Raw genomic sequence first — 11,426 nt, 5'->3', positions numbered from 1 at the left:
GGGGTTTCACCATGTTGACCAGGATGGTCTCGATCTCTTGACCTTGTGATCCACCCGCCTCGGCCTCCCAAAGTGCTGGGATTACAGGCTTGAGCCACCGCGCCCGGCCGAGAAGGTTTTTAATAGAGGAGAATAGCTAGGTCTGACTTTTGGTTTAGAAAGATAACTCTGATCATAACATGAAAAGTAATCAAAAAAGAGCTGGGTGCGGTGACTCATGCCTGTAATCCCAGCACTTTGGGAGGCCGAGGTGGGTGGATCATCTGCAATCAGAAGTTCGAGACCAGCCTGGCCAACATAGTAAAACCCCATCTTTAAAAAAAAAAAAAAGGAAAGAAAAATAACCAAAAAAGAAAGATAGAATCGGGCAAGGAGGAGAGCATTGGAAGCTTTCTGCTATAGCACAAGTAGTGAGGATGGTGGCTAATAGAGTATAAATGAATATAAGAGAAGAAAATAATGCCAACACATGTTTATGTGCTAGAATCAATAGGAATCTAACTATTTAAATATGAAAGGTCAAGGGAGTCAGAGGAAGCAAGGATGACCGAACTTTCTGGTGTGAGAAAATGAGATGTCACTGGTGAAGAATGAGTATATAGAAAAAAGAGAAAACTTTGAGAGAAATGTGAAGTAAATATTAAACTGAGGTATCTGTAGAATACTCAAGTGAAATTTCTCATAGTTGGCTAGAAATATGTGTAGAATATGGGAGGAAAGTCAGAGTTAGAGAAATTTTAAACAGCCACCTATCACTTGAAGTGCTGTGGAGAACTCTTCCAAGCATAAAGTATTGAGTGATGCGATAACTGAAAATGATATTTTTAAAACATCACAACATTTGGAGCTCAAGAAATAAGGAACCAATCAGAGACTTAAGATAAAATCGTTCTAGAGGCCCAAGGAAGATCAAGAGTGAGCGGTACAGCAATGCCAAGGAAAGAGTTTTACGATCCTACATCAAAGAGATGAGGATTTTAAAAAGTCATTATACTTATTTTGACATTACAATTATAATATAAATAAAAGCATATAATTTGTAAGAATAGCAGAGCTCTCAATTTCTTCATCTTGAGGATCAAGGTTTGCCTTGCAAGTTATCCTGACCTACAGTTAAAGCTCTTTCCTACATTTTCACAAATGTTTTTCTATGGTCCATTTGAGACTCTGCTTATTCATTTCTCTGGATTTCTTTTGTGGAATTTTTTATTTTTCTCTTTATTATTATAAATTAATTTATTATAAGTAGGAGGAAGCATCTGACTATGCTATGTCTTCCAGTATAGAGATGAACACTTTATTGTATGTTTCTTTTATTTATTTCATACATTACATTATACAGGATATTATATTAATTTTTAGTGATCCTATATATATAAAACCATGTACTTAATAAATGTTTATTATTTTAAAATAATATAGACATATGTAATATAAACATGTAAAACCAGATTTTGTTCTAAATATGTGTGTACATAGTTATTCTACATCTTATTTTAGGATAGTAAGGGAGTCACTTAAATATTTTTTATAAAACAGGAATTTTGAATTTTTATTATTCATAGTAATTACTAAACTTTCTCTACCTAAGATATACATATAAACAAGGTAGCTATTATATATTAATGAGTATAAGATACAAAAGAAGCTATATTTATAAATAATGAGTTAAGAATAGCAATTCAAGAATTATCATAGTTTGATCTAAATCTCTCTTTCTCTCTCTCTCATTTTTTTTTTTTTTTTTTTTTTTTTTTTTTTTTTTTTTTTTTTTTTTTTGTGATGTAGTCTCGATCTGTTGCCTAGGCTGGAATGCAGTGGTATGATCTTGGCTCACTGCAACCTCTGCCTCCCGAGTTCAAGTGATCCTTCTGCCTCAGCCTCCCAAGTAGCTGGGACTCAGGCACACACCAGCATGCCCGGCTAATTTTTGTATTTTTAGTAGAGACAGAGTCTTACCATGTTGGCCAGGCTGGTCTTGAACTCCTGACCTCAGATGATCCACCCACCTCAGCCTCCCAAAGTGCTGGATTACAGGCATGAGCTACTGCACTCAGCCAATTTGATCTAAATCTTGAGAGAAATGTCAAGGAAATGGTGGAGAAAGTAGAATATCAAGATATATAAAAAAATACAAGGGAGGTGAGGATTTGTCTTATTGATAAATTTTAACCACAGCATTTGTTTCCCCAGGTGGAAAATGCTCTTCCAAATGTAATGGAGTCAGCTTTTTATTTTGAACAAGCTGGAGTTGGTTTGGGCACAGATGAGACATACCGCATATTTCTTGCCCTCAAGCAGCTTACTGACACACACCCAATCCAAAGATGCCACTTCTGGGGAAAGATCTTGGGTCTGGAAATGAATTATATTGTAGCCGAAGTGGAATTTCGTGAGGGGGAAGATGAAGAGGAAGTGGAAGAGGAAGATGTAGCTGAAGAGAGGGACAATGGAGAAAGTGAAGCTGATGAAGATGAGGAAGATGAATTACCAAAGTCCCTTTACAAGGTCCCACAGGCTATACCAAAAGAAGAAAGTAGAACAGGTGCCAACAAATATGTCTATTTTGTTTGTAATGAACCAGGAAGACCATGGGTAAAGTTACCACCAGTTACACCTGCACAAATTGTTATTGCAAGAAAAATCAAGAAATTTTTCACTGGGCGACTGGATGCTCCCATCATAAGCTACCCACCTTTCCCAGGAAATGAGAGTAATTATTTACGAGCGCAAATTGCCCGAATTTCAGCAGGAACCCATGTCAGTCCTCTAGGATTCTATCAGTTTGGCGAAGAGGAAGGAGAGGAGGAGGAAGAGGTAGAAGGTGGCCGAAATAGTGTTGAGGAAAACCCTGATTTTGAAGGCAACCAAGTGACTGATCTAGTAGAAACCTTATCTAATTGGGTTCATCATGTACAGCATATTCTCTCTCAGGTAGGGACTTTGCAATTCTCAGTCTATCAGGCAATTAGCAATTATTCACTAAATTGTTACTACAATGCACAAAGAAATATAAAATAAAGGCCTTTAGGTTCTATTTAATAGGCAGAAAATGAGATCATTAAAAACACAGCCAGCCAGGCACAGTGGCTCACGCCTGTAATCCCAGCACTTTGGGAGGCTGAGGTGGGTAAATCACGAAGTCAGGAGATCAAGACCATCCTGGCCAACATGGTGAAACCCCATCTCTACTAAAAATACAAAAATTAGCCGGGTGTGGTGGCAGACACCGTAATTCCAGCTACTCGGGAGGCTGAGACAAGAGAATCGCTTGAACCTGGGAGACAGAGGTTGCGGTGAGCTGAGATTGCACCACTGCACTCCAGCCTGGTGACATGGCGAGACTCCATCTCAAAAAAAGAAAGAAAAAAAAATCACAGCCCAAAACACAGAGTAATCTATAACTACCATGGTCTATATAACTGTCTATGTCATTGAGGGTTCCAGGGATCTCCAAACAGACTTTATTTTCAAATAGAAAATAAAGCACATTCTTTTGTGGAGCGTTTGACAGGTGATATACAGATTTGGATTTGTGTGTTCTGAAATTACTCAATTTTTTATATGTTTAATATGGATGGTACATTAACTTTGAAAACCGTTCTTTAATTTTATCTCTGTAACACATGTGGCTTTTATGCCAAGAACATATGGGATTATAACAAAAACATAAAACAAGGAAACAGTGCTATATAGCAGTTATATAACACCTATTGTGCTAGGCGTGTGTATGTTTGTGTGTGTATATTTAATCTTCATAACAACCCTGTGAAGTAGTATTATTATCCTTGATTTGCAGATGAGGAAATTGAAACAGAGAGTTGAGGAAATGTGACAAAAGGAATATAGCTAATAAGGAACAGAATCAGATGTGAGTCTACACAGAATGGACCCAATGCATCCACTTAACCCCTGTGCTATACTATCTCAGCTGCAGGTAGAAAATCCTCATTATACTTTGACCTAGATAAGAGATACTCTTAGTTTTTTCTACATAAGAGTTAACAAAATGAGAAATTATAAACCCTAAACCTCCATAAAAAATCTTATCATCACATTTAAATGTTATTGGTAATAATAGTCATCATAATAGCTTTAGCTATCTCACATAAATTATTTACCACAAACCAGTAAAATACACTGTTACCTTTTTCACTAAGGTTCTGCTAATTTTAAAATATAAGTGATAATTTTAAAATACACATTCTGTGACTTTAAGAGTTTGGCAAATTCTTAAAATAAATAGCATGGTCTTTTCCTGGAAACAACCTAGATCAAAATAGCCCTTGGAAAATGCATGTAGGATGAATGAATGAATGAATGAATGAATAATAAATTCCCACAGAGTGAAACCTCATCCTGATAATCACTTGAATTCAAATGAATATTATGAAATTTTAAGATCCTCTTTAGCCTACTAAATCTTATATCACTGATTCCCAGGGTCGCTGTAACTGGTTCAACTCCATACAAAAAAATGAGGAGGAAGAAGAGGAAGAAGATGAAGAAAAGGAAGAGCCTGACTACATAGAACAGGAAGTGGGGCCTCCTCTTTTGACACCAATCTCTGAAGACTTAGGTTATTTTACATAACTATTATCCCACACAGACACACAAACAGTATAACATACTATGTGCATTATATAGTAAAAATGAGAGTTGGAAAGCTGTAAAAAGTGGACAGCAGCCAAGGTCGCATCCTCTTCCTATTCGTTTTCTGGGATGATAGAGAGCAAAGACTCTAGCTGGCCACATCAATGTTCTCTGACGGAGGTTGAAGGAATGGTGCAGAGAACAAACATAAGTTGGCTGTAGCTCTTTCTCCTATATTATTCTTGTCTTGCATTCTGCAAACCATAAACAATGGCACAGTTGAAGATTCTTGGTCCTGGTTTTTAAAAACTCTACTCTCATTCCTATACTCGTTTCTTTCCCTTCAGTTTGGAATATTTGTGCTTGCAACCCTTGATCTCATTCATAATAATGATGTACTTTTCATCAGGCCATCAAATATTACTCGCGCTGCCACATAAGTCTCCTCTCCCTTAGTAAAACTTCTTGTGTTGGTTGCAAAAATGGAACTACATGTTCAAACTTCATTGTTCCAAAACATTCATGAAGTACTCTCCTGATTTTGTTAAGATGTTTTTTCTTTCTATATCCAATACCTGTGTTATCTGTGTGTGTGTATGTATGTGTGGATTTATAAAAATAGCTGACACAGTAGATTCTTGTCTAGTTAGGAATTAAGCTGTTGCATTTCTCTTTGGGATCCAGAGATTCAGAATATACCCGCTTGGACAACACGGCTATCGTCAAATCTCATTCCACAATATGCTATTGCAGTCCTTCGATCCAACCTTTGGCCTGGAGCATATGCCTTCTCCAATGGCAAGTAAGTATCTGACTATTTACAAAGCCATTTCTGTGATTATTTAAGCTCTGGAAATTACAAATAATCACTAAAATGTTAAGCTACTATCGTTATAACTCATCTTGGGCATATTATGTGTGTGTGGCATAAAATTTATTAAAATAACATCTGTGTTACACAATAAAACCTCAAATTCAGGGCATTATAGAGTAATTCAGACTTCTGCCCTTTCATTTTAATTATTCAATTTGTTGAAATAAAATATGGTTTTTCATTTATGATTATTTGGGTAATGACTTATTCATTCACTTAGTGGATTAATGGAGGTAATTCTAAGCAGTGTTTAAATTAGTTTAAATCTCAGATCATTTTTGTTGGAAATCTTGATAAAAGATAATTAAAATATGCTTTAGGCTACTGCTTTCAAAGGAATTAAGATCAAGAGGATACTAAAAATAATTTTATCCCTTACCTAGAACATATATTACTATTTGTCTCATGTTTCCATTTCTTTCCTAATAACCCAGTGTCAGAAACTTAGCTTATCTGGAGAGAAAGCTGATCTGCCAGGTGTTAGAGTAGCCATTAAAGCAACAAGCTAAAAATGAGAGTTAAGCCTTTAATCTTTTACTGTGATAGGAGAAGCAAGAGAAAGCATTGACATCCCCCTGTTCTATTTTCCCCCATGGAATGGCCCACTAGTGGAGGGCTAGGTGGATCGGCACAGATATGGATATCATAGATGTGGAGGTCCTGGGGTCATCTCATTGACAAGGGAATCCTCAAACGGCTCCTGCAGTTTTACAGACCTGGGGACCAAGAGGAGGATGAGAGGGTTGAAAGTGAAAAAGTGCTGAGTTCAGAGGGCAGAGAAAGGAAGGGCTGGAAAGGCCTCTGCTGAAGGCTTCAGATAACGAGACCTAGGAATGAAAGGACCCGGTCGTAATGCAAACTTTGAAGAGCATGGCTGCAACTACCCATAAAGACAGCAATGCTCTGGTTGTACTCCAAGTCTGGTGTGCCAGGTAAACTCTTTGTGATTGCCTATGGTCATGCCTAAAAAAATAACACATAGATTTCTAACCACGAACCCAACTCCTTGCCCAGCCAAGAGTTTGTAGGGTTAGCTATTTTTAAATCTTTCTAACTTTGTGGAAGGTAGTAACTTTTTTTTTTTCCTGAAAATAATTGAAGGAACAAAGGCTTTTGGTTGTGGTCTAGGTGTAGGGTACATTTTAACAGTGTCTGGCCCCGTGATTTTTAAAAACATTTTGCATCAAAATAATTCCCTGTGGTAGAAGAATCATTGAGGAATATTTCATTTCTAGCATTTTACACATGTTGCTTTTTTAAATGATAGGACCATGATATTCGAAGCACTTTATTATTACAGAAGGGTCAATTTTTCTGAGAAATTATATAATCTTTTTTTTTTTTTTAACTTATAGAAAGTTTGAAAATTTCTACATAGGCTGGGGTCATAAGTATAGTCCAGACAATTATACGCCCCCAGTTCCAACACCAGTTTATCAAGAATATCCCAGTGGACCAGAAATTACAGAAATGGATGACCCTGGTGTGGAGGAGGAGCAGGCTTTCAGGGCCGCACAAGAAGCAGTTCTACTCGCAGCTGAGGAGAATGAAGAAACTGAGGAAGATGAAGATGAGGAAGATGATTATGACTAATAAACATAAAATTAGCCTGGTTTTTCGTGACACTGATACACACACACCCCTTATGTGGGACTAATTTTACACATTTGTGTGTATGTATATGTGTATGCGTATACATGCCCATGTAAGAAATTTTTCATCTCCAAAATGTCAATCTTTAAAATATCGGGCTTGAAATTTCATAGGTAGATATATTAGTATGTTTAATGAAAGATGCTCATGGGATTTTCCAGAGGCTAAATAACATGTGATCACATCATTGTTCTGAGGGTTATGGATAATGGGATATGTGCTTGTACACTCTTTTTTTAAAAGGTCTCAGGTTTCACATGGTCCAGGTGAGGTAAAAAAATTAAGGCCAGGCACAGTGGCTCACACCCGTAATCCCAGTACTTTGGGAGGCCGAGGCAGATGGATCATGAGGTCAGATTGAGACCATCCTGGCCAAGACGGTGAAACCTCGTCTCTACTAAAATACAAAAATACTAGCCAGGCATGGTGGCATGTGCCTGTAGTCCCAGCTACTCAGGAAGCTGAGGGGAATCGCTTGAACCCAGGAGTCAGAGGTTGCCGTGAGCCGAGATTGCGCCACTACACTCCAGCCTGGTGACAGAGCAAGACTCCCTCTCAAAATATATGAATAAATAGTCTCAGGTTTAATTTCTAATATGACAAACATTGGAAGATATAACCCACAGGAAATTCTTGGAAACATCAATACTCTCAAGAGTGTCAAGTGATACAAAGACAAAAAATACTGATAGTCATTATAGTATGTATTCTTAACCTTTGTAAGAACTGATCTAGAGCATGTGTTCTTAAACCTTTGTAATTACCTATGGTGAGGCCTGTGATATTGTGTGCAAACACTGTATAGTATATATATTCATTTTTCCTGCTGGAGATAGTGTCATAAATTTATCACCTCAAAAACTGTAGGAACACTCAAATTTTTAACCCCTTTGTTATTTCTCAAAAAGCATTCTCAGACTCCTCCTTCATCCTACAGAAATTGATTTGAACTGATTGGGGAAAAATGACTTGTTTTGTACAGGTATGGTTGCTGGAGATAGCCACAGACTTATTTCCTACCACTACTTCTCTAAAACATTATTTTCCCACACTAAAAAAGCATTTTTAAGTCCTGTATGTACCAGATATACCTGTGGCTATGACTAAAAACTAGGCACTGCTCTTGAAATCATAGAGCTTTCATTGAAGATGGAGCTATAGAATGGTAAATAGAAAAGTAAAATAGGTTGCAATTTAGCAAGTATTGTGATACAAATATTACAGGTAACACAGAAGAGTGCTTCTCAAATTCTATAGTAATGTTGGTAAGTTAAAAAAATAATTCCAAGTCATTACTGTTTTTAAAAAATAAAATGACACATCAGTTCTCAGCGTCTATACTTACCTTGTCACAGACCTTCAGTTTGCAGATCACCGATCTGCATTTGGAGTAACGTTGTTGTCAAACACAAGGTGCACTGAATGCAGACTTCAGCAAGTCAGGAAGCACTTCTAAGAGCCACCACCAGGTGGAGTGCTATGGGAGAAGATTCTTGGCGGCACTGGCTGCATCCTGGCAACACTTTTGGCTGAAAGGAATGAAATTTCAACTGAAAGAAGTGGTGAGAAATGAGCCTGCAGAGGTAAAGAGGGGCTAGAGTGTGTAGAAAGTCTGACTCTTACCCACAAACAGTAAAAAGAACTACACTAGAAAGTCATACAAACATTTGTGTTTGAGATCAGCTTGGCTTCAGCGTAGATGGATGAGAGAGAATTCAAACTTGAGACAAGGAGACCAGTTAGGAGGTTATCACATTATCTAAGTAACAGAAAATAGTGGCATGGAAATAGGATAACAGGCCGGGCAGGGTGGCTCACACCTGTAATCCCAGCACTTTGGGGAGCTGAGATGGGTAGATCACCTGAGGTCAGGAGTTATAGACTAGTCTGGCCAACATGGAGAAACCCCATCTCTACTGAAAATACAAACATTACCCGGGTGTCATGGCGCATGCTTGTAATCCCAGTTTCTTGGAAGGCTGAAAGCTGCAGTGAGCAGAGATCGCACCATTGCACGCCAGCCTGGGCAACAGAATGAGACTCCATCTCGAAAAAAAGAAAAAAAGAAAGAAAGAAAAGAGAGAGAAGGAAAGAAAGAGAAAGAAGAAAGAAAGAAAGAAAAGAAGGAGGGAGAGAAGGAAGAAGGAAGGAAAGACAGAAGGAAGGAAGGAAGGAGGAAAAAAGGAAGGAGGGAAGGAAACAGGATAACTGCAAGAGGATATAAAGTAGAAAACTGTGCCTGTAGTCCCATCCTCTCTGTGGGACTGAGGTGTCAGGATCACTTAAAACTAGGAGGTCAAGTGAGTTATGATCGTGCCACTGCACTCCAGCCTGGGTGACAGAGCCAGACAGTGTCTCAAAAACAAAACAGCAACAAAAAAAAACTGGTCATCAGTCTGAAGGGCAGAACATTAGGAAAGATGGTTTCCAGAATTCTATTGGCAATACTATTTCATTCTTGAAGTGCAACTCTTTGTCTTTGTTGGCATACCTAAAATACATAAAACTTCATTCATGTTGGTTGTTACTCATTTTTTCATGACGTAGACGACATGTTCTTCTTTGTTGCTTCATATCCACTTCCTTACCTACCCTGATTTCGTTTTGAGGAAGCGCCTCTGTCCCATTAGTCTCATGCCAATCAGATGTAACCTCTCTGGAAAATTATGGGCTCCTAACCAGATTGTTCCTTCTATAAATTAAACCATATTCTAATTTCCACAGTTGGCTTGGTTCCAGCTAAGTTCTACCCATGGACTGTGAGGTTCTGGTAATTTTTTGATGAATCACATTGGCCAGGATTCTTGGTTGCAACCATACATGGCACATCCAACAAGAAGTGTAAAGTTTCTTTTCTACAGAACACATTCAACATAAGACACTAAATCACAGCTATAGAGTGTAAACACTTAATAAAAGCAAATCCTTGTTTATAGAACTATGTCTGTTAAATATTATTTCTAGGAAGTGAGGAAGAAATTTTATCATATATGTTCTCTAACAAAAGACAGGCAAATAGTTTAAAGGTAGGAGCTTGGTTGGAAGTGAGATACCCTAGGTTCATACCCTGGATGAAGATTATTTTCTTGGGCAAATTACTAACCTCTCAGGGCTTTAGCTTGCTTCCTCTGGGGCTAATAGTAGTACTTGTTTCACAGAACTATTCTGAAGATTAAACAAAGTAATATATGTAAAATACGAAGAGTACCTAACAAAAGTAAAGACCCAATGCATATCAGCTTACAGCTATAAAACTGGTTTCTGAAACACAGATAAGAAAACCAAAATCCACAATGCAAAAACAAGACATTTTATTGAAATAATTACCAAACAATGAAGTGTGATAGGCATAATTTAATTAACACAGGCATTTTAGAGATTAAATTATATATTAAGTACTTAGAGAATTCACAGATTCATAATTGTGTTAAGGAGGTCAATATCAACATTTAGAAAACAAAGTATTGTTCTCAATCACTGAAATGCTTAATTCTTCAAGGAATCTTCTCGGCTGTAAAGACTTGAGAAGCTTGTCTCCTGGCCTTGAAAAGAAATTAAAAAAAAATCTTAAGCTATAATTAGAATATGTGTTATCATTCTAATATAAAAAATAAAATTTAGATTTTTTTCAAAATAATGAAAATTTCTCAAGAAAAACTGCAATCTCAAACTTATGAAATTAGGCATAAACATTTTTCAGCCAACCCATAAACAAAGAAAATTCCAAATAAAGACAACACAGAATGAAATAGGAAATATCACTTTTTAATGAAATAATGAGTCAAAAGCAAACTGCTGGCTCAAAGGAAGAGAGAGAGATAAAAACAGAGAGGAGGCTAGAGGAAGACAGGGCTGTGTGCAGGGTAACTTTATGAAAATTATGCATATCTCTCATTATTGCCTTAAAAATGTCACTTCAAAAAACTTCTCAATGTTTGTGCTATTTTCACAACCTGAGTACCAAATCAAAACATATTAAACCACGCTAAATTAAAACTAAGGTAAACAGGCCGGGCGCAATGGCTCAGGCCTGTAATCCCAGCACTTTGGGAGGCCAAGGTGGGTGGATCATCTGAGATCGGGAGTTTGAGACCAGCCTGCCTAACATGGAGAAACGCTGTCTCTACTAAAAATACAAAATTAACCAGGCGTGGTGGCATATGCCTCTAATCCCAGCTACTCGGAAGGCTGAGGCAGGAGAATCACTTGCGTGGGAGGCAGAGGTTGCAGTGAGCCAAGGCTGCACCATTGTACTCCAGCCAGGGCAACAAGAGTTAAACTCTGTCTCAAGAAAAAAAGAAAGAAA

At 37.6% G+C, this 11,426-nt stretch overlaps 2 protein-coding genes across 3 annotated transcripts in view; one reads left to right on the top strand and one right to left on the bottom strand.

The window, feature by feature from the left end:
• RSPH4A (radial spoke head component 4A) overlaps positions 1-7,404 on the top strand; it is a 17,934-nt gene extending 10,530 nt beyond the window's left edge. The window contains exons 3-6 of the mRNA XM_017497364.2: positions 2,194-2,934; positions 4,444-4,579; positions 5,278-5,395; positions 6,823-7,404. Of these exons, the coding sequence (XP_017352853.1) occupies positions 2,194-2,934; positions 4,444-4,579; positions 5,278-5,395; positions 6,823-7,060 (1,233 nt within the window). The 3' untranslated portion in view covers positions 7,061-7,404. The remainder of the gene's footprint in view (positions 1-2,193; positions 2,935-4,443; positions 4,580-5,277; positions 5,396-6,822) is intronic.
• A 3,003-nt stretch (positions 7,405-10,407) lies between these two features.
• Positions 10,408-11,426, bottom strand: part of ZUP1 (zinc finger containing ubiquitin peptidase 1) — a 29,168-nt gene continuing 28,149 nt past the window's right edge. For both annotated transcript variants that reach the window (XM_017497347.2, XM_017497339.2), the window contains exon 10: positions 10,408-10,662. In XM_017497347.2, the coding sequence (XP_017352836.1) occupies positions 10,615-10,662 (48 nt within the window). In that variant the 3' untranslated portion in view covers positions 10,408-10,614. The remainder of the gene's footprint in view (positions 10,663-11,426) is intronic.

Source organism: Cebus imitator, unplaced genomic scaffold, assembly GCF_001604975.1.
Source record: "Cebus imitator isolate Cc_AM_T3 unplaced genomic scaffold, Cebus_imitator-1.0 Scaffold11, whole genome shotgun sequence".
Lineage (NCBI taxonomy): Eukaryota > Metazoa > Chordata > Mammalia > Primates > Cebidae > Cebus > Cebus imitator.
This window is presented reverse-complemented; position numbering and strand designations above follow the sequence as displayed.